The sequence below is a fragment of the Solea senegalensis genome, linkage group LG16, assembly GCF_019176455.1.
Source record: "Solea senegalensis isolate Sse05_10M linkage group LG16, IFAPA_SoseM_1, whole genome shotgun sequence".
Classification (NCBI taxonomy): Eukaryota; Metazoa; Chordata; class Actinopteri; order Pleuronectiformes; family Soleidae; genus Solea; species Solea senegalensis.
In genome coordinates, this window is record NC_058036.1 from 5428170 (window position 1) to 5452173 (window position 24004).

At 44.5% G+C, this 24004-nt stretch overlaps 1 protein-coding gene across 3 annotated transcripts in view; it reads right to left on the reverse strand.

The window, feature by feature from the left end:
- Positions 1 to 24004, reverse strand: part of kif26ab (kinesin family member 26Ab) — a 68715-nt gene that overhangs the window by 31793 nt on the left and 12918 nt on the right. For 2 of the 3 annotated variants that reach the window (XM_044047543.1, XM_044047544.1), the window contains exons 3-4: positions 7805 to 8281; positions 1460 to 1668 (exon numbers count right to left, since the gene is read on the reverse strand). In XM_044047543.1, the coding sequence (XP_043903478.1) occupies positions 1460 to 1668; positions 7805 to 8281 (686 nt within the window). Of the gene's footprint in view, positions 1 to 1459; positions 1669 to 7804; positions 8282 to 20829; positions 20848 to 24004 lie in introns of those variants that run through there. The other variant, XM_044047545.1, reaches the window with a different exon arrangement.

Consider the following 24004-nt stretch of genomic DNA (forward strand, 5'->3'; position numbering starts at 1 on the left):
GGGGATTATATTTCAATCAGCAGTGAGACACAAAATAATGAAACAAACAACACAACAGTATGAGGATGAGGATGATGAGGAGGATAAGCAATGATGAGGCTCATGATATTTCTGTTGCAGGCAACAGCTGCAGAGAGTTAGGGATTGGGTGTGTCTTTAAATCAATCGTCCACCACCACCATCCACCTCATTCCGTATCTGCAAATAGTGCGTGAAGCTGGCTCGTCCTCTTTGCGTTTCTCCGGGCCAAGCAAAACACCACATTCTTGGCCGCAAAAAAATCTTTAGGATGAATTTAAAGGTGGAACGCTTTATTGTACTTCCACGTACACACCCTCTGCCCCACCAGGACCTGCTTCAAGGGAAAAAACAAGTTCACCTCCCTGTTTTTCCCCTGGATTAGCCCACACTGACTGACTCATTTCAAGCTCAGGTCCAAAGAAAACATGAGAATGAATAAATCAGAGTCAGGACTAAAACCCTGTCTAGCAGATTGCTGCTCTTGCGACAGGAAGCAAGATGCACAGGATGTTGCATACTTAGTGAAAAGTCCCCGAAGCCAAAGGAGACGTCCCAGTCATATATTCTGACCTTGTGAAAAGCTGGCAGGACCAACTCCATTTGGGGGGTGCTTGGAGAAAAAAAAACCCTAAGCTCCACACTGATCCACCATGGGTTGCCTGTCACACTCCACAAGTTCTTTCACCTCCTGTGGTGCAGAGATTCAATGGCCCCATGCATCATTCTCAGTCATCTCCTCTTTCGCCAACATTCATTATGGCATAGCACTCCTTGGAGAGAAGAGACAGGGAATGTATGCACTGTCCAGCCTGCCAGGGAATCTATCAATGACAATATAGCTCATTGCACCAGCCATCCACCCGCCTGGAGAGGCTGAAGTATTCTCCAGGGCAACAACAACACCACGCAGTGCTGAAAAAGCCTCCCTCGTCCTGAGAAACACAAAACACCAGGACAAAATGGTTTCACCTACACTGCAGCTGCAGGAGCAGCAAATACGCAGCTGTCGGAGGCTGGCGTTTGAAGTTAAAGAAGCAAAACAAGGGCAAAATAACTACAACATGAAATACCTCTGCTTTAACCTAAACCCCTTATGAGACTCTCATTGTGTTATGTACTTTTATTTTCCATTCATGGGCACTGGTGCCTGTAACTAAAGGTTCATTTAGTCCTATGATAATGTGTATCGCAAGGCATGCTACAGTATAATTCAACCATGGTAAGAACAACACCTCCATGGTATAAGTGTCCCACATGGATGTTAACACCGTGAACCTTGAGCAGACATTTGAAGGCGTGTCTGTACATATCTCCTCTCCAGGTATCTGCGTGTGCTGTACTCAAGTGAAAGCATGCAGGTGTGTGTGCACGCAAGCTCACACACAAACACTTCATTTAACAGCACAACAGCTTTGGCGATGTGGTGTGACTTGCTTACCTAATGAAAAAGGAGGCTGCTGCAGATGAGGTGGGAGTGGGGGAGGTGGAGGTACAGGTGACGGGTACCGGGAGTCCCGCTTGGATGGCGCTCCCCAGTCGGCAGGGCGTCAGGGTGCTGCTGCTGATGCTGGTCCTGGTGGTCATGGTGGTGAATGGGGCCTCTGAGGCTGTGATGAGCCTGTCCGCATCCCCCATCAAACCCTGGGCCTGTTGACACACAGATACAGAGATAAGACCAACCACAGCCAACACTTACAGGTTTTATCACTCCGACCCACCTTCCTTCCACTCCATTTACTTCCCCACTGCCACAGATGGACGGGCAGCTGCTGCAGCCAGCTCCTGTTAGTGGGAGTCAGCAATATCCACAGCAGAGAGCTCCCAGCAGAACAGTGAGGATTGCTGCACCATTTATTGATTCTGGCAACACTCTTGAGCTTGATCTGGTTATGGCCTACTGTAATTAAGTGATAACCCACATTTAATTAGCAATTAAATCTGTAGCCATTGACTTCACTCTGCTCTCGATTATACATATACCTCCATGGCTAATTTGGCAGTTTACTCATAAGGAATGAGTGTCACAATATCTAACTATCACGCGACCAAAGGGAGAACAGACAAACAACAATCATATGAAAGAGATTTGTTGCATAGCTAAAATGTTTATGAGGTATCTGTGTTGTGATTGTATGGGTACACCCTGATCTGGATGCTTGGTAATTAAAATGTCACAGCAAAGCTGGGTAAACCACTTTTGTTAAATGCAGGTGACACAGTTATGTGCATGTGATAATGACAGTTTTTGAGCATGCACCATCCAGAAAAACATTCAAGGACATTCACACACTATATTAAACGCTCTGTTCCTGATGAGCTTGCTGGACACTGAGTATCAGAGCTGAGGTGGAGCCAAGGAGGCTGCAGTGCATTACCGATTGTTTATAGTCCAGCACGGGCAGTGCAGAACACTAATTATCTGAGCCAAAAGCCAACTCTGAGACTACACTTTAGCTGGAGTCACCACATCGACAAAAGGTTAATCCCCACCGGAGCCGCCGGTTTATCCTGCAGGACAGTGATCAATAGCAGCTGACAAGAACCAGCACTGTGGGTTTTCAGCTTCATAAATAAATAAAGGTCAGAGGGGGTTTTCTAAAAAAAAAAAACATTCATAACACTGAAACGTTGTACAATCAGCAACATTCTTGGATTGAGCACACAGCGTTGCAGACTCACTTCCATTTGACTCGTGTATTATTTGCATTATAAAGGCAGCGCGGGTCTTCTGCATATTTACCACCTCAGTGTTTGCCCCAGATTCATGTACGGTAACTAAAATAACATCCTTTACCCTCTTACCATCTTCTACTATCTGCCATTTGTCCACACAGGCTGACAGCTGGACTATTTATACGCTGAGCCTGTCATGCCAATGCTATATATCAGGATGTGAGAGCACACTTACATTCTGACATTCACATGAGAGACTAGGCTATAGCTCTGCGGCACGCTGCAGTGCACTGTTAGCTTTACTTGTAGTAACAGTGTGTTGCTATGTTCAATTTTAGGCACTGTAATTTAAGTTTTTCCCCAGAAAAGGCTTCACTGACCTTTTGTCAAACAGACGACCCGGCACTGTGAGCGCATGTCATGAATTTTTTCTTTTTTACCCTTTTGAGCTTGTTATCAGAGTTAGGAATCGACATTCTTGCTTCAGAGGTCTGGTTTTGCTCTCCAGAGACTTCATCATGGAGGCTAAGTCAGATGTCAGGCCGTTGTGTGTGAAGTTATGACTTTAGAAGAACACCGTGGCAAACGTGGCTGCAAAATGAAACGAGCCAAGTACAGACCTTCATGCAGCTGCCAGAGCAGAAAGCCTCACACCATGCAGGTGTGGGTGACAGGTTAGGAAAGTGGCACATGCCAGGAAAGTGGAGCCATTACACTCTGGCATGAGAGACGAGTGCACCCGACACACTGTTGTACAGAAAGTTGACGCATACCACTCATCAGATCTGTCACTGAGCATGTGGAGTGTTTTAAATTGGAGTGGCAGCAGATTTTCTGGGGGTAAAGGGACAGCTGGTCACAGGTGGGGCTGCTTTTTATTCTCAGGATGATTCAACTACAGACTCTCAGACAAGCCCATAAACACACACACACACACACACTTGAGCTCATCACAGTGCCTATCAAAGTGTATTCCCTTGCTATTAAGACAGGGGATTCAAGCCCCTTAGCCAAGCTGCTCTCTGCAGCCTTGGACCTGCACTGGCCCTGATTCTGGCTGAAATGTACAATCTATCCCCCGGTCAGGTAATTAGGCCGTGTCAGTGGAGCCATGTGTGCTCAGCCATTTGCACTGAGAGCCAGTAATGAGCTTGCCATCCATCCTTTAACCCCAGTACTCCCTGATCCCTTCGCCTTGGTTCAGCACCATAAAGAAAAGGCAGGAGAGAGCGATCTGAGCAAAAAGTGGAAGGAGAGAAAGAGATTGGGATAGTTATTCCTGCTCCTGTGAAGTCTGAAGAGAACAGAGTGGGTGACCATCTTATCAGTTGACCCCCCTTAACCCCACCCCCTCCAGGATTCCCTGGTGACCTTTGATCCCCGTGGTCAACAGTCGATTACTGCTGAGGTGAAATAGGCCTAGTGTTAATCTGCCTGTCAGGCTTGACTGGCCTCTGTAGCCAACAGAAACCAAGTGAGGTGAGGAGAGACTTCAAATTGTACTCAAATCTAACGTGATGTGTGTTCGTGTTAAGCTCTCTTGACAGAAAGTCATCCGCTTTCTTTCAGCGAATGTAAGACATAATTGCACTTTTTCTTAATTGTTTCCAAATTTGGCACGAGTGAGCATTGTCCTTCCCTTTCCTTCCTGCAGTGTTTTATTCTCTGATCATCGTCACATTGTGTGGCCGGCAGCCACACAAGGCCAGCTGCATCAAAGCATCAGCAGCCAAAATCATCTGCTGGGCTTCCCTTTGGTGGCAAAGGAGCGGAGCACAGTAGCCTGAAATGAGCCGGCCAATAACGGAAACTCTCATGTGTTAACGGCACTTGGTCTTTGTAGATTAATGGTTAATGCAGTTGGGGACTTCATGGAGCGAAAGCTACAAATTTGGGTGGATCAATTTTATGTTTTGAATAGCAGAAGAACACTCACTATAACATGTTTCAAGGTCTTTAATCTAAATCTAAAACTTTATTAATCTTCCAGTTACAAGCCAAGTTCCCTTTCCACTTGGCCACAGGCTGCCTTTTTTTTTTTTTAATAGTGAGAATATAAAAAAAAAAACAGCAGTTTATAAAAGCTGGACTTCCCCATCAGGTTTCTGAGACTTTTGTTAAATAGTGTTGGCCAATTACAGAGAGGGATTTTCAATTCCAGTGACCACAAACATCATTCCAGATGTTACCCAGAGCCTTTTCCCAAATGGTAGATTCAAGGTGCCCTATATAATGGGGCTGCGTGTGGGAGCGCTGCAGGCTGCCTGGTTGACACACTCTGACGGATTTCTAGTTTACACAGAGAGTTCAAAGCTTATCTTTCTGAACAACACTGCATGCTTTTCCCCACAAAGAAACCATGAGGGATACATGAATTAAAACGTGTGCCTTTTGGCACAGAGCGACTCCCTGTCCTCACGAGCTGGGCTCGGCTTTTGTCATTTGGAATGATACGGTTTTAATGAAAGACATAAGCCTGAGAAAATAAAGTCAGTCTCTACTGTGTTTGTAGATCCGTGTCCTGAAGGGACATTTCTCACTGGCCAAGGCGGGCCCTCGCCTCAGCTGTGTGCCATTGAGCAACTCATCCCAGCTCCAAGGGCCACTAATTGCTTTTAGACACATAGATGGAGAACACAAGTCAGCCGCTCCCTTCTGTGCCAGGCTGTTTGATTTGCCCTAGATTGCGTACACGCAGTTAAAAGCTTTTGATGGCCTCCCATAAACCATCTCTACAGGCAGTTGTTGACATTAAAGGGAGGAGTAAAAATCTGTCTTCAATTTTCACAGAGAAAGGACGGACAAACACAGCAGACTGCAGGGATCAACACTGTTAGAACAGCGGTGACAAAATGTACAGCTAATGCAACGGATGGGAAATATTACAGTGCAAGAACTGGATGATGTTAACGCAGGCTGTTTAGTCTCAACACTGTGTCTGTCTGTCTGTCTGTCTGTCTGTCTGTCTGTCTGTCTGTCTGTCAGGCAGGTCTGAAACCAGATATTCACATCACTGTAGAAAGACACCACAGGGTTAAAGGAAGACATTTTTGTGATTTCATTTTGTATTTTGGGGGAAATTCTTGTTACTCAATATCAAAAAAAAAAATTTATTGGCTTGTCGCTTGGTTGTGTTTCATCATTAACAACATGTGTTCTTTTAAATTGCCCTTTGTTATGAGTCACTTCCCGTCTTTGGTCTATACAGATCCTGTTTGCACCTCACTTCTGCTTTCTCAGCCTTATAAAGACCTAAGTTTGGCACAACATTGTTTTTAAATGTTGCCATGCATTATAAAGGCTTTTTTTAACAAGAGTGCCTTGGTTTTCCAATGTTTTTCTGTACAATCTGAGACAGGACTGGGGGAAAGAAAGTGTCAATAAGTATCAATAATTACTGCGATAGAATGGGCAAACACCTGAGGACAAAACATTCATAGCAATTATGTGTTATGTTTCATAAATGTGTTTGCACAAAGCATGATATCAATATATAATGAAGTTCTGTTATAATATAATAATATTGAAGAAAATGATTGCAATATATTCTGTTATTGAATTATTGCCCAACTCTAAAAATAAAATGACTGTCAAACATTTACTGTTAAAAAAAAAAACACTGCATAAATGTGCAATTAAACTGTCCAAAGTCATAAATAAAGTACAGCATGACTAATCATTAGCTCACATGACACCAAGGGCAAAACTTGGGACCTCTCCAGGTCTCTTCGACATCAAACAAAGCACACAAACTAATGCTTATCCAACATGAGAGAAGAGTTATGGTGGTGCTGTGGGGTGGTCATTTGAAATGCCCTTGAGGAGGAGGTCACCAGATTAGTGTTGCGATGACCTCTGACCTCAAATCACTCAGGCTCCTTGACTACTGAGGAATGAGGGGTCAGCACTCCTGCAGAGTTCTGACTCAAAAACTCTCTGCAGGGCTTCAGCTTTTCTAAAGGTCTAAAAATGTAACATTTGTAGTGACAAGAGTTGACCTGATAAGAACTGCAAACACGGTCTGTCCAAAAAAGATGCTATGCCCTCACTTCAAGCTGATTTATGCTGATTCACTCTTCTTCTTCTTCTTCAACCAAATATTAACCAAATCCTGTGGAAATGTAAGCGCAAGCTCCAGCTACTGTCAAATGAGTATTGGCCCCGTTCTGACCTGGATTTAACGTCGGTCCTCCAACATTACGTACGAGCGCTGATGACAGTTGTCAACTGAGTCTCTGTTCATGACGCTCAGGAATGTGACGCTTTCTGTGATCGAATCTGAGGACACATTCAGGACACATTGGGACAGTTCAGACCTGAACTTAGCGTGATCTGGCCTTGACTGGGTTCACTGAGGACGAACGGTCATACCAGGTCTGAATGAGGTCACTGAGCATTTCGCATTACTTCCAGTTCTCTCTCAAATTCTTCTCTTTGTCCTTGTAATTATTCATCTCAAATAACTAATCCTCTTAAAGTAGCGTTTGCAGCTTACCAGGTGGTACTGGAATCTATGAGAGGATGCTTATTTCATTTTATATGATTTCCATTCCTTTTATTATATCTTCTTCCTTAAGTAAAGAGATATCCAACACCTCGATTTAAAATTGGTCAGAGAGAATAATTGGATGGATTCTACAGTCTTTTATCATGTGCATATATTTTGAAAGAATAAAAATATATATATATTTGGGAGTATGATTTATGAAACTAAAAAGTATAGTCTTTGATTTCCTGAATAAATTTACGCCAATATCACATCAGCCCCTGAAGGATGTTTGGAGATGGTTTGAAGATTTGGAGCAGAGTCTTTTAGTCTGATTAGATTTATCTAAAATAGAATAGGTGTTAGAAGAGTACAATTGAAGTCCTCTCCTATTCCTGCACAGACTTTACAGTCTTCACTGAAAAGCAATATCATATCTTGACATATTTGAGGGTTCGTCTGAATTTGGCGCATAAGCAGTCGAGAATTTAATCAACGTCCGATTGATAATTCTGGAGATGAAGACAAACCTGCCATTTGAACGGTGGAGATTTGTTGCTGTTCCTTTGTGTGCGAGTAAAAATGTAATACACGTGCAACTGAAAATGGACACATCAAAGTTACCGGTTTGGGCTGAGGGATGAAGTTGTTGACCCTGGAGATGCTCCACATGCCCTCGAGGTACTGCTGTGCCTGGATGGTGACAGAGTTCAGGGATCCAGTGAGCTGCCCTCCTGCCACCGTCACCTGGACACTGGTCTTGGGCACTGAAGAGATTGCGGGGCTTTGTGACCAACCTGGCACCCTGTGTCGCTCACCCAAGGGCAGGACACCATGGGTGATGCTTTGGCCTTTGGACAGTTGTTTTGCATGGACGGCCGAGGATGACGCGGAAAATCTGGACGGCTGCGGTAGCAAGGATCTCGTGGGCTGTGCTGCCATGTCTGAGCTGAAGGCGAGGACGGGCGCATGGAGCGTCTGCAAGGCCTCCTGCCTCAGTTGGTTCAGAGGCGTAGAACACACTTGGCAACAGCTGACACCAGCTTCATGGCTCCCGGGTGTCTGAAGCTGCTCAAATAAAAAAGTTGCATATGCCGGGTCCTGCAGAGAAACAAAAAAAGAGAGAGCATTAAACTCCATATACATTATTGCCACACACTAGGACCATCACTTTTTATTAGAAATGTAGATGTGGGAGGTGGGGGTTCAAACTGAAAACCTTGAAAACCCATTCCAGTTCAAAATATACAGCTTAGAAGCCTGTAGTGAAGGCAGTAACACTTGGTCCAGCAGAGGGTACAGTGAGGGCAACTTGGTCTTAGATCCTCTTTGAATCCATCAGAAACATAAGAATGGATATTGTTCTCAGAACCGGGGACACAAGCAAACACATCTGTCTGACACCAAAGCATCTAAAAAGCAACATGTGGAAGAAGTTTGAGTTAGCTGTTTAGCCCCCACCTGAGTGAAGCGGTAGAAGAGGCTCCACAGACAGGCAGTGCAACACGTGATTAACCCGCGGTGACTAACGCCAAGTGAAATAATAAATATCACGTTTGCGTGTGTGCTGGCAGGTGGTGGGGAATATCCAAACATAAGAATAGGAATAACATGATATTTGTTCAAACCTGATTTCTGGAAAATTGACAGCCCTACCACACACGCACGTAACATGTGTACCATGTTCATCTCCCAAGCATACCTCAGTGTCTGTTCTTTTGAAATGATTTCCTGTGTGTTGTTCACATTTTCCATGTGCGTCAGTGGCCCGCTACCAGTGTGGTCTCTGGCAGTCCTCTGGGACCCTCACACTCCGACTTAACCACTTCCCTTTTTCAGGGTGGTTGTTTGTTTAGACCAACATGCTTTGCCTGCATGCAACTTAAGACTGTCGATCCGGGTTAATTAGGCATGTGCTCATTTCACAGCATCTACTGGGCAACAAACAAGCCAAAATGTGAGGAGACAACTCAGAAATATGGCTCCGAGGGATTAGTTGAAGATCCCACAGAGGCATTCTTCACAGAATAACAAAGAAAATGTGTATTTCATTTATTCTGTGAAGCTTTAGGAATAAAAAAGACCAGCTAGTTGCTGCTTTTCAAGACGACGTCCAGTAGAGTTTTGTCCTTTTACTTCGTCTCATAGAAGACCCCCTGGGGTGTCCATCACTGCTTGGGAGAAAGGGGCTGGAGAAAACAACAGCTGAGGGGGCTCTGGTGCCTACAGCTATACAATTTACATAAGATAAGTGTCTCAGCATGAAAACATATCACGAGCCATCAAATGGAAAAATAACCATAGGAATCCATGCGGACTCGTAGCTATCAGTGAAGTTTTCTGATTTAAATCCGAAGCAAGAGTAAAACACATCCGTCTGTTTTTTGGGGAAACAAACAAACAATCAAACACACACAAACTCTCAGACAAGACAGTCACTTAAGAGGCATTAAGGGGCGCTGGGCTCCTGCCCAGTGGAGTTGTGGCCTAAGACGGGCGCCCACAGTCCATACATAAATGTTTATGAGGCCTTTGCTCTGTAGAACCTCTGAGGTGATCAGGAGTGAAGCGGCGGGGAAACAACAACCCACTGCACTAATGCAACGCCACTTAATACAGCTAAACCCAGAGAGCTTAGAGGCAGGTCGAGGGACTCTAAAGCTTGATTTATACCTCGTCTTTTGACGCTGCATGGGATTCTTAAACTCATGCTCCAGCAGAAGGTTCGAGTCCTTCCTTCTTTTTCTTTGCGTCGGACGGATGTGATGACGTTGTTGATATATTTGAGGAGAAAGAGATTTTGATTTGATTAACTACTTTTACTTAACTGGAGGACAAAGGAAGCGTGAGAAATGGAGATGGTCAGTGCTGTACTTCTTTGTTATTCCCATTAATGGACAAAAGCTGCATCTACTGAATTACACTCAATGTTCCCCTGAGGGATATGCATAATCTCCATATCCTCACTTTACGTAAAGGACAATCATGCATTGGAGTGTGACTGCCCTGGTCTGATGTTAACTGAGTGGTTCTGGTAAATGTTTTACAGCCCTGGCTACTTACTTTACACATGGTCAGGCACAGACAGGATGCAGGCACAACTGAGACCCTCGAAAATCCCATAAATCTCACTGGGAATGAGAACTGTAATGGACTGATGACTGAGCTAATGGTAGCTCAGGAGCAGCACAGCATCAAGTGTATGTTGATGCTGGAGTATTTATCCGAATCAGAATTGAAATGTAAGAAGCTTAAAATGGAAATATGATAGAGCTTTTAAGAATAATATCTAATCCCGCTTGAGCCTGACATGAGAACTGTCTCTCCAGTTATTCAGCAGCAGGATATTTATGCACAAGATGGGACAGTTCCGCTGAAATAAGACGAAACAGTCTATGACAAATTGCCGTGAAATGGGGAGAGCTGGAGAAAAACACAGCTGGCTGATATTTTATGTATACTGTCTGGTCTGGATTCATGTGCACGCTTCCTAGACAGGAAATTAAAGCAAAGTCATAACCAGTCAACTCTGCCCTTCCATCACCCATCACCCTTTACCCTCTGACCATCTCTTACCCACCTCAGGGCACTGGTAGACGGAGGAAATCAATTCCCTTCTCTCTCTGCATGCATTGTTAGGTGTTGATTTAGGAGAGCTAATAAAAAGACACACAAAGCTGAGCCCATCTGCTATTCAGTTAGCATTCTGGAGGTTAGGGAGCGGGCTTCTCCTGTAAAACTGTCTGTAAGCTTTACGCCCAGTGGAGGGAATAAAGGTCCACGGCCACTGGGATTATGAAGATGATAGAAGTGATGATGAGGATGATGGCAGTGTTGCGCTTGGGAAGGGAGAGTGATGGAGATAGGATGAAATGAAAGGCCACAGAATACATCAGTACATAAAAGTTGGAGAAGCAAAAGGGGGACATTAGGATTAGTAGACATTTCGCACATCGCTCGGAGAGTGCAGGTTTGGATATAAAATGAATACATTTGGCACAATAAAGCCGAAAAGTCGCCATTAAACGGCTAACTCGCTTACGTCGGCGCCATCACGTGTGAACTAACTGTTTGAGAGCTTGTGCATAAGCACAGAGTGGAAAAAAAACATGAAACATATGATGCTTGAGTGCACCCAGCCTGGAAGCCATATTGTTTCTTTTATTATCCGTATGATCTACTACTGACGGGTGCAAGTGGGTGTGAAGAGTCGGACTGCTGCAGAGAAGAATGCAATCCGGGGCATCGACACAATTGAAATGCTCAAAGCATCCCCATTGGCCGAGAGGTGGCAAGGAGCTACTTCATGGCTCTGACTGCTCGACTATTGTTCTGAACAAGTGGGAGATGGTTTTGGTTTTCAACCTGAGGTCTCTTCTTTTATAGAGGAAATCAAACTGCACAAGGGAGGATAAGAGGACAGATAGAGAGAGAAAGAGAGAGGTGGGAGGAGGTTGGCCGGGGTTGCGGCCCTTGCCTGCCGGCTGGTGGGTGGTGGAATTGGTTTACTGCCTGTCAGCGGTGATCTTTATTAAACTCTAGGGACAAAATGTAGTCAGGTGCTGTGCCCTTATTATGGAAAGGAGGTCTGCACTGCCAGCACACTGGGGAGAGAAAGCCTGTGGAATGAGCCCTTCTCTGCCCTCAGAGACCTAAGTTTGTCTATGTCCCTCGCACTAACTGTGATGAAAACCAGGGCAGCAGCAGCAGGAGAGAGTCACCCAGCTAACGGACTGTCTCTTTGGCTTGATGGAGAGTGTCATCACAGACAGCACATGCCCAGAGGCTGATGGAAACAAGCTCAGCCGTAACCACTTATGGATGAGGGGACAGGGAGGAAGCTGAGCATGATTTCTCCCCCATGAATCCTTGGGTGTAAACCGAAGCGGGCAAAATCGTACATTGGATTTTCCCTGCAAATCATATGTCATTCATCTCATCTCGTCAATAATCCGCCTCTCTATCCATACAAAGTGAAACTACCATCTGAATATTTCCACATTCAGCTTCTGGTGCACCTCTGATCTGGAGCAGCAGGCTGGATATAAATCAGGGTAAGGTCATTGTGATTTGAAATGCATGAGGCCCCTCGCTATAGCCGAGAGACTTTTAGGCACGCTCCATTGAAAGTAAAATACTCTGGGAAACCATATTTTCTATTCACGCTCAGCCCAACTGATATTTCCCAGACATAAAAGCTCCACATGACCCACTGCAGCTGTGGCAGAAAGAGGAATGAAGCAACGTTGTATCAATGTGCATCCATGATGAGCAGAAATAAAATGAAAAAGTTGTAGCCTGCAGCTTTTTAGCTACATATCTGAACTGTTTTACAGCTGCCAGTCCTCCGTGGCATTCTCCTGCACTCTCTTATTTCTAACATCCGTCATTGTGCAATTTGCCCAGAATCAGTCCACACATGGCATTGCCGCAATAAAACCTTGACTATTCCTCAATGCTCTCCGTTCAGCCTAACTGCTCAGTAAATTGAAGCACAAGCCAGTTGAACTCCTGAAAGTTGACTTTAAGATTAATTTCCTCAGTCAGTCTTCCTTCCTTGCCTTCCTCTCGCAGGGTTTTTCTTTTATTATTCTACCAGCATGGAAACATTCCTCAAAATGAGCCAGCACACCACCACGCTGCTTCATATCTGTCCTCTCTAAACTTTGTTCACACCAGCGACAGTCCTGTTTACACATAGACCACTCTTGAGTACTTCCTATGACCGTGTTTCTTGTAAAAATTGAAGACCACACAGCAGATGCTAAACCCAATGCCCTTTTAACTCCTTTCAACTGACCTTCCAACCTTCCTCTGCTTCACTTTAAGGAGCCATCTATGTTTACTTGGCCTGAGACAGTGTTGACCCTAACCACACACCGTCTTCTTAAGTCTCAAGGGGATTGGCCCCCCATTAAACCACAGGAGCCCAGTCCAGATCCCGGGGTGAGGACGAGAGCTTCCAGCAGGCCTGCTTTCCCACAGGTAGCCCCGACACACTTTGACAGCCAAGTTAGAGAAAAGCGAGCACAGCTGCTGGCCTTTCCCTGGGTGAGCACAGGGCATTAAGGCACATTACATTCCCAGGATAAAAGCAACACACCCAGCAGTGTAATCCCCCCCTCTGCCTCCTGCTCCTTCTCTACAACTCCCACCAACTCCACCTCGCTGACATGGAGAGTGAGTCAGAGACAGCAGACTCAGATCCCCTGAAGGAGCGAAGAGCCGGAAGGCCTGTGGCTCTGATTAGATATCAGGTGGAGCTTTTAGTGCTGCAGCAGATCTTGGATACAGACCATTAAATTTAACCACTGCCTGCTCTGAGGCGCACAAGACAAAGACTCAGGATGTCACACGAGCATGCTGTTTAACTCTGTGGGAACAAATTTGGTAGAACACATAACAGGACAGCGCACCAAATTACATCAAACAGATGTCTGCCCCAGTCTACTGACTTGACAAGATTAAACAAACCCTTACGAAGGACTTTCAGCAAACAAAGCAACAGTATCTGCAGTAACACACATGCACACTGTCATTACCTAGCGGATAATATGTTCACTGACTCAAAGCACACACCGCTACAGTAATGAATTCATTTATTTTCCTTTGGGTGTGTGAAAAAAACATGGCTTTTCATTTTCATCTGTCGCGCTTTGACTAATGGCGAGAGTTCGTGCTGTGCTTTCTCCAGAAGTACTAATGTGAAATTTTTGCTTTTTGTCTGACATTTCGTCTACATATAGACTCTTGTACAATTATCGGAGTTTAAACTTTGAGAGAGAGACGCAGTTACAAAATAAATTCTGCTCCTGATTTTCCTGGGCTGCTGTTTCACTGCTCCTCAGTCGCTGACTCTCCTATGATTTCTTATATTTTCAGCCGACCACCACCTCAAAAATTAGGGCATCACCAAAAAAATGACCAATTAAACCTGGCCCTTCTATTTAATTGACTTGGAAAATCAACATTGTTCCCCAGAGAGATAAGACAACATTATGACTCCTGTAACTATCTTGTAGATAAATTGCTTACTTACAATGTCAACAGTACATCGCTGCAAACAAACTTCCCTGTATTTTGATCAAACAGACGATTACCTTGTTGAAAGTAGTGCATCAGTATTCCCTTATGTGAGCAGCCCAGTCTCCTTGCATCAAGCATCTGGTAACAAGGAGCTCGCAGAGACAGATGTCCATGTGTCTGCCCTTGTGTGATTTAGCCCTTTCCTCTGTGAACCGCAGACAGAAAGTGCAAATAGGCCTTACCTCTCAACACATGACAGCACCACCTGTCCGGAATATCACCGTGACACATCCACTGATGAAAGATTACAGGGAGCAACAGACCTGCAATCAGGATTTACTTCAAAATACAATTCTGACACTTTTCATGATAACATCTGCTGTGGCACATCTCTGTTTTGAGCTCACAAGCACTGTGACACTTGTAACTCACTGCAGGCAACGCTGCAGCCTACAGCTTCTCGTGTCATCCATAAAAACAGATGTCACTGTCCATTAAAAGTTTAAAAAAAAGGCCATAGATCTTGCTGACCCTCGGGTTAAACAGACAGACAGTCAGATGTTACCACTCGTGAGTCTCTGTCAGACCTGAAAGCATTAATGACCTCACATAATGATGTGTCACCACTCCGTATGGTCCTCCCCCATTCATGTGTGTACGAGTGCTTCTCTTACTACAGGCACAGAGACACAAGTGTTACGTTTTAACAAAAAAATTTAACAAACCAGTGGAGACCAAAACCTGGTCCTAAAGAGGCAAAACCTCATTTCTAGGGAACTGGTTAAGTGTAGGGCTAAGATTTGAATTGTGGAAGGTATAGGATATCGGTTTGTTTAGGTTGTCCAAATAATGGAAGTCAATGCAGTGGCCAGAGAAGAATAGCTGCACAGACGTGTGTGCGTGTGTGGATGTCTCTTTACACCCCACCCATCCATCACTCCAGCTTTTCACCAGTTGGCCAGTTAATTACCTTTTCCTGTTCACTCACACACATAAAGAAAACAAGCCAAATTCAAACTGTTAGGACAGACTTTACTATCCCTCTAGCCCCTTCTTTCCAACATCTCTCTCTCTCTCGCTCTCCTGTGTGGACCAAAAGCAGTCTCTCACACTCTCAGTCCCAGATTAGTCAATCTTTCATCGGCTTTCATCGGAGGTCCAGGCTGGACTGACCAGTAAGATACTGAGAGATTTCAGCTCTTAATGCCAGAGATACATCTTCATTAAGAATCAGGTGGAGACTAATCATTGCTTTATCTCAATAGGTCACCAACTTGAGAGATGAAACAATGCGCCATCCCTCCAAAGTTTTCTCATTAGTTAGAAGTCATGTTCAGTGCTGGATAAACTCAAGGGACGGAACTTATTTTCCTGCTCTTAAAATATTTTCCACTTCTCTGCCTATGGCTGTTTCGGAGCAAGTCAGGCAGCAGTGGGGCTGCATGCTATGCTGTCCTCACTAGGGATGCAGTTTATGTACACTTGTGCCAGCGACTGTGCACCTCCTAATTAGAAAGGCTGATTTCTGGCTGTGGGATGCTCTCAAGGTAGTTTCTCTTCCCCAAACTTCACTGTGGAAACAAACCAAAAGTGAGTGCATAATGAAAAATTCAACAGGCAAGATGGAGAGGCAGGAGGCAGGTAGGTATTGCTGTTAAAGTGCAGGTGGAAACAAGGACAGAAGGTGGGAAGAAAAGGTTGAGTGGAAGGAGGAGAGACCCAATGAAAAGAGACTATTAGGTCATTTTATCTGAATCTGTTAATTTGCAAAAAAATAATAATATAATCATGTACACGTGGACGCTAAAACTAGGCATGTGAGGTCAGAATTAAAATGTCCACTCTGTTCCATCCATTTGCAGTCCTCATTAAAGTGAAGTTGAACAGTATTCGGTATCTCTGACTATCCACTGAAGCTTGTTGAGAGATCTATTTTTGTCCAAGAGCCCACTTTAAACACTCACAGCAGAGCAGCAACTCCTGATACAATAGTCACTACTTTACTGGTATTCAAACCCTTTTTTTGGCCTATGCTCAGTGATTTCAGCCACCTGCTTCTCTTCTGTCTGAACTGTCACACTGAGAGCACTGCATTCAGTGTACTTAATTCTGAGGGAGGATTTTTTTTCCCCTTTTGACTGAGAGACTCCATGTTCCCTGCACTTTATTTACAGAGAAAACAAACTGCTGCAGCTATTCTCCATCGCAGGACTCCCTCAGCCTACATGGAAGGCAAAGTGTGACATGCATGTGTACACATGTTTTTTTAATTAACAAAGAGGAAGTTACTCAAGCTCAAACAGAGGTAATTGCATGTGGCATCACCATCCCCTAGATCAACGAGTAGGAAAATAATCTCAGTCTATACATCTACAACATGATTAGAAATCATCATTTTTAGATCAGCGCGTAAACTGTTTGTGATGCATTGCTGCTGCGCTGCAGCTTTATAAAGTCCAGTGTGTGACACCTAATGGTAATATTGCAGATTGGAACAAACAAAGGACTCCTTTGCTTTCCCCTCCCTCCCTTTTCCCAAGCATGTTAGGGAACTACAGTGGCAATCACATACCAAAAAGGGTGTCATTCTTCTCAGTTTGTGTAGCAGGCTTCCACTTCAAAACACAAAAGCCACACTGTGACTGGTTCGTCTATACGGGCTGCTGGAGAAACTCCATTAAGCTCAGCCCTTCGCCAAGGCACATAAAAAGGTCTTATTCTGAGGCTGCAAAATACATTTTATTTTAAAGCAATTACACATATACAAACACATATGCCAAACACCCTCCCACATTATGACACACTTGACCTTTAATATATGGCCCTACAAGGACCATATTTGCCTCATTTTGTGATTGTCGGTCAATAGTTCATGCTGGACACGTGCTAGTGCAAAAAAGACTCCCAGTCATAAAAAATAAAGTGGTAGGAAAGTGATGACAAGAGGAAATATCAAGTATCCTACAGCAATTATTCTCTCCACTTTTCCCTTCAAATGAACAGTGCAGTAATTATACTGGCGAGCTGCCATATAGATAAATATTCAAGTTTTCTGGGTTTTTTTTGTTGCAGCTGGAGTCTCTCTCTTTCTCTTTTTCTGCAGTGACTCTATAGGTTTAGAGTGCGAGTGAGGAGAAGGTGCATAATGAGACACAGTAAGTGGTTATTGAGCACGGCACTTTTGCATTCGGCAGATGTCACATATCAGGTGCCATGGTGGATATGTGAGCAACAGGCTACATGATTAGCATCACAAAACTTCAGGGACTATAGAGCAAGCTAAAGGTTAGCTCCCCCCCCCATTTTGACTTCCATAGTATGTTCACAGGCTGCAGCACAAATCATCCCGAGCAGATGTGAGCTGAGCGGAGTCTGCCTGTCCCATCCACTTCCCAGTCTGCAGAGCATTATCTCCGAGAGTGACACGCTTTGTGTCGCACAAAGCTGCTGCGTGTCGACAGAACAATGGAGCGGCAGAGTTGCGAGTGGAGGAATCAGGCCGGTGCAGCAGCCTCGTGTAGGTACAGCAGAGAGAAAAGAGTGGGGAAGGGGGGGTGGTACTAATTTATCATGAAAAATGTCATTACCATGCCAATGACTTCTCAGAGAACACAATTATCACTAATAATAGACATTTAAACATCAACCTAGGGCTTTTAGCAAGGGAGCGTTGCATTAATGGAAAACAGTTGTCTGTTTATGAGAAGTACACATTGAAAGCAGATGAGCCTACTGAAAGACAATCACACAGAGATAACCAGTATCCACAATATGTTGGTTATTTTTTTTTTCTTGCTAATTGAAATGTCTAGACACATTCAGTTGAATCTCAGTCAGATAAGGAAGGAAGCTGAACTTCTGTCTTGGTGGAGAATAGCGCATGATAATCCACTTACTGAGTCTGAGGATTTTCATTCACTGTCCTGGAAAATGCTTATGCTTATCAACATTTTCTCACATGCACATTTCACCACTTTGTCTTTCAGGAACAATGGCGCGGTGGCCTCGGGGCACTCGACACAAAGCTCCTCCAACAATTTCACTTAATATTTGAATGAAGTGATAAACACAGGTTGAGCTAAAAAGCTTGATTGTTTTGACCAAAATAAAATTCACTTTTACTGCGTGTATACAGTATATTGTCTTTTCACCTGCTACAATAGTGACAGGTATTATCGTGTGTCATTATAAAATCTGGTCATGGAGACAACAGCTGTAGCAAACCACTGACTTATATGTGATCCAGTCACAAGTTATTGGCTCCATGAAATACATCTTAATTAACTACGTGCAATCAAATCTCAATTCCCAGCTCTATATTAATGTATAATGTGTGCATAGAGCTTTGCACCTAAACATTATTTATTTTCGCTTTGTTTTCAACCACTTCCAGTGATTTGTACACAAGACATCAATAGAGAGAGGTGTGAAAGCTTTTACATATTTAGGTCTTTGGGCAGTCCACCTCGACCACCTCGAAACATAGAGTGATCAGACCATGCTGCAGTTGTGTAATCAACAATCAATATACTCAGCTGAGGATCCGTGTCTGTCTGGGGTTCTTTACAAGGGTACGTCATCCCACATTTGACTCGGTCCCACAGTCTGCTCGTATGAAATGCCACAACATGGCAGAGCTCCGGCAGCGCTGAGTCGGAGAGAGGCGTGCATTTCGTGAGGGAAAGTGAAGGAAGCCGCACATTTCACAGCTGAATTCCATTGTCGGAGCCAAGGCAAAGACAGAACGTGTCAAATAAAGTGAAACTAAAACGCTTGATTGGGTGTTTTCACTTTTGGCTCAAGGATATGATTGCATTCATCTGACTCTGTATGTCTGCTTAATCCGTCAGCGATGTGCTTCAGCTGCACTTAAGAGCATGAGAAACACACATTAAAGAGCAGTTAAACAGCAATATTCACTAAAGGAGTCAAGAGCTGTGCAGTCTACAGCAGACTGATGCAGAATAAATGGATCTTTTATATATTTATGAGTGCACAATGGGAAGCAGTCACATATACGCCATCGTTAAGCTGGGGAGTGTACATTTACATGCATGCTCCAGTTGTCTTTGTTGTGCTCATCTGAACCAAGATGTGGGTGTTTTTTTCAAGCCCCACACACACACGCATACATACATAGAACGATATCTAAGAGGGTCTGGGGATGCAGAAGCATGCCCCGTACCACGCTCAATGTTGATTGTGGGACCGCGGGGTCAAAGGGTAACTAATTGCGCAACTCATGGAGGTCAGCATCAGTGTGGCCTTCTGCCACAGCACTGGAACACCACCTGAAATTCTGTCAGAAAAGACAAATGAACTCTGACCTCTCCTCTGATGACATCGCCCCCACGCGCTACATCTTAATCTGGGTCACGGATAAAGGAATGAGCCACTGCTGCCAGTTCAGCGTTACGTGCTGGCAGGGCTATTGCTGATATTTACCTGTCTCTGCTCTTATGTTCAGTGATAATCAAATCTCAGTTTAAGTAAACGTTACAGTGTTCACTGAATGGCTGCTTCTGCGCTTGGCACAATCGTAACACAATATCTTCCTTGTGCGAGTGCCTATCAAACTCCTGGAATTCCACAGAAGCAACGCTCAGTTTTATAGAGTAACTCACTGAGCCTGACCAGACATTTTTCACCCAGTCAACAATTAGCTGACTCAGTAATCAGCTGTTTGTGCAGCGTGCCTCTCCGTGCCCTCTCATTTAGCCATATCACAGCAGATGCTGGGGCTTTTACCTGCCGTGCCATCAGCAGGAATCCACCACCTGAACCACGCTGATAGCTGACTACTGTCTGGAATGTACTCACAAATTGCACCACCATAAAAGAGCATTTACCATGTCTGTCTGTCTGTGTGTGTGTGTGTGTGTGTGTGTGTGTGTGTGTGTGTGTGTGTGTGAATTAACTAAGTGTGATGGATAGATAAAAGCACATGACAACTCCAGCCTGACGGAAAAGGTATTGTGATGGAGGTCGAGAGATCATCCAAAGAAAAGAAGTGTCTCACTTTCATGATTAACAAAATGTCAAAAGGATTTCCCTTCCTAAACAGAGACTACAGTCATGTGACGCTGCCAGCCAATGGGATGCAAGCAGATGGAACGTCTCCCACTCTCTTCTGCTGCACTGTTTTGGAGACAAAAATGACCCAGAGCTGTGTCAACAGCTGGGAAAAGCATCCCTTGCTGTGCTTTGTGAAAGTGATAAAAATAACACCATGCAGAATCCCGCTGTGGGTTACGCCCTAAACGGCCCTGTTTTTCCTGGCTGGGAGGGTCCCTATCAGGCGGAGCTGGACCTCCAGCCAACACACATGAAGGCAGCACTTTCCTAGCCTCCATTTTCGCCCCTGTCTTTTCCTGTTTTGACAGGAAACAGGAGATGATAACACAGTCGTGCAAACAAGCAGAGATTGCCTCCGACCTGTTGCCGGGCTGCCTTCATGTGGCAAAGGATGTCTGTTTTCTTTAGAGGGCCTCATGTCCAAACGTTTTAAAAAAAAAAACACACCAACTGTCCAGTACAAACACACACATCAGGCCACGGTGTCACGCTGGCATACACTCTGTGTACCACCTGACACACTCTCGCATACAGCGTTGCATACACACCTGTCTTCGTGCCAGACTTGAACAACATCTCCAGCTCCTGGCACCGTCTTCTGTGTGACGAGCATATCCTCACAGGCTCCCAGCAGCGTGCCAGCACAGCGCCACACAAAGGAGTGCAATAAAATAGACCATGAAAGTCACGGACACAAGGCTAAATGGGAAGAGATGAAAGCAGCGGTGGTCACCATGGGGACCCAAACAGAGATGGTGGAGGTGAACGGAGGAGCAATGTCAATATCTATTTTGAGGGAGGAGGGGTCACTTTGAAGGCCAAGGGAGGTGTGGACGGGGTAGAGTCTCTCGTTCGAGGCCCTTTTTTTGGAATGTGAGCCTTTTATGTCGTCAGGAAGCACACTGCGGTGAGACACAACAAGTGGAGTGACGGGGGCTATTAGAGAGGCTTTGTTGATGGTGAGAGAAGCTCAAAGGAATGGGACACTTTGATTGCCCTCTGTGATTCCCCCACTGGCCTTTGTTTATGAGCTAATTAAGCATTGTTCGAGCCTCAAGCTCTCCATCCCCACAGCGCCACCATGACTTTCAATGGCTACTGTAGAGTTTTGTTTTTTTTACAGCACCCACTATAACTCAACAACTTGAGCAGGAAACACTTCACTGCACTCTGGTGTGGCAACAAAGCTCAGGCAAAAACAGACGCCAGGTTTGTTGTGAGTAAACACGCTTATAAGTGGGTTTCGGAGGCAGAGAAAAGCAATAGAAGAGATGGAGAGACACAGAAATCAGACACACAGCAGTCATCTAGTTCAAATGTGCTTCTTTGGGTTTTCAAGTGTGCCCCAATTTCACCCCTCTATTGGACACTACAGTTCAAAACAGCCTCTCTCACACAAAGAGATGAAAGCATAAACACCCAGCATGGGATGAAGGGAGGCTACTGTAGGGCTTTTTACAGCACCCTCTGTAACGCCACAACTCAAGCAAGAGTCGCTTTGAGAATTGCCTTCTAGTGAGGGTAACAACATCAGACAGAAACTGAAAACAACGCCGCCTGTATGTATTTGCAAGCATTTCTGAGACTGTGTTTAAGAGGCAGAGAAAAAAATGCACAAAAAGACACGGACAAACACTCAAATAAATCATCTATAAAGTCGGACAGTTCAAATCCAGTTCAAATGTGCTTCTGTGGGAGTTCAAGTGTGCCCCAGTTTCTCCCCTCCGTTTGACACAGCAGCCAAAACAGCCTCTCGCTCACAAAGAGATGAAAGCATCAACACCCAGCGTGGGCCCGATAGGAGGCTCAGAGGTCAGCGGATGGACAGAATGGTGAGGAGGGGTCAATGTCTCGCTACATGGACGTGGACATGACTGTTGAGCGGGGTGAAAACATTATTGTGCAGATATGCTCATATAAAGACATGGATAGCAAGAAAGAAATCCTTTACAGAAATGTGTTTTGGGTCAGAAAGAGGTGTCAGGGACATCGAGAGACATTCATTTTTAGTCCATTTTCATTTTAAAACAGCATTTTCCGATAAAAAAGGATCTCACATTCATTCTGATGTGCCAAAAAATAGGGCTGAACAATTTTGTCAAAATTGCAATACAGCCTACTGCAATTTTCAAATCGTGTCAAAATATAATTTTAGCTTAATTATTGTCTTGACCTGTACACATCTTATTCCACAGAATGAATGTAGCATAAATATAACACACTAATCATTTTAAATAGGTTTTTTGAATAAAAATGAGAAATGAATCGTGAATCATATCACAATTGCAATTCCTGTCAAAATGATCGAAATTAGATATTTATTCAAAATCGTTCAGCCCTACCTAAAATTTATACCACATGACCATTCAGACGAGGTAAAATTGAAACAGAAATTAAGCGTTTCAACTGAGTTTTTTTCATCTCTCACAACTGACAATCAACTGACAGCTCAAAGCCACCAATCAGGAAGTGAAAACGGGTAAACCTGCGTCATCGTTTCCAAACGTTTTTTGCCCAATCAATACCAGGCTCAGGAGCTTTTCAAACAAAATCAAGTTTTCAAACTTCTCTGTTTTATGGACGACAGGCGTACCCCGAGCAAAGTTTAAACATTTTTAAACTAAAACAGAGCAGTATGGCTGTATCCTGATCCTGTGAATTATTTCTGCACAACTGAACTCCATCTAGAGGTCTACGGCCGCCCCTGGAACCCAATGTGTTGCTCCAACGTCAAACCAAAGCTGTCATCACCAATAAAACATTGTGCGTAAATAAAACCCACACATTTAAGCTTGATTACAAAATTGTTTTACAGCTGGCGGCTGTCTGGACTTGCAATAGCTGTTGAAGTATGAGTTCTTAAGGGGACGTTGGGAGGGGGGTGAGCTGGACATAGCAGAGGGCCACAGGACTGAACACAGCAGTTGCATCCACTAAAGCTATGCAGGAATTCACCAAGGCCAAAGACACAGGTGTGCTCTCCGAGAGCTTCCCTCCTTCTCAGCGGGCATCTGAGGCTGTTTTGTGTTGTCGTGTTGCACAGACACGTTCACAGGCATTCCAGCAATGTTTTTGTTTGATGCATAAATTTAGAGCAGTAAACAACAAAGACCACAATCTGCGAGAAGCACCCGTGGACTGCTGCCAAGCGGCCCGCGGCAAACACCGAGCAGTCGGATCGCTACAACATACTACGCTCATGATGACAATTCCTGAGAAAACAACAAACTGAAAGTTGCTCTAAATGAAAGTGAAATGTCAAGGCAATCTAACCACAGTTAATTATGCCAGACAGTAGCAATTAGAGTGAGAGAGACTGGTGTTGACATTACAGAAAACTAAAAAGCCTCAGTGATAATGCAGCAAAGACACAAACGAGACATACACACACACACGCTCGCTCGCTCTCCCACAGGCTTTCTCGCACACAGCATGGGAGTCGGGCGCTTAGCTGGGGGTCTGCACTGTGAGGCCCAACAGTAAGTTCCCCCGGAACAGCGAGGTTGGTTCAGCTTTTATAGGGCGACGCTGAGCTGATACGGAGGAGCAAACGCAGAGGATGGAGAGGCAGTTTGGGACTCATAAACAGAGAGGTTTAAGTTTAAGTGCCCGACACACATGAAGGAGATAAAACAGCCCAGAGCTCTTCAGCAAGAGAGGGTGACATCATAAAAAAGAGCGGCAGTAACAAGTGGGGAAGCATAAAGGACGGATCTATTAATG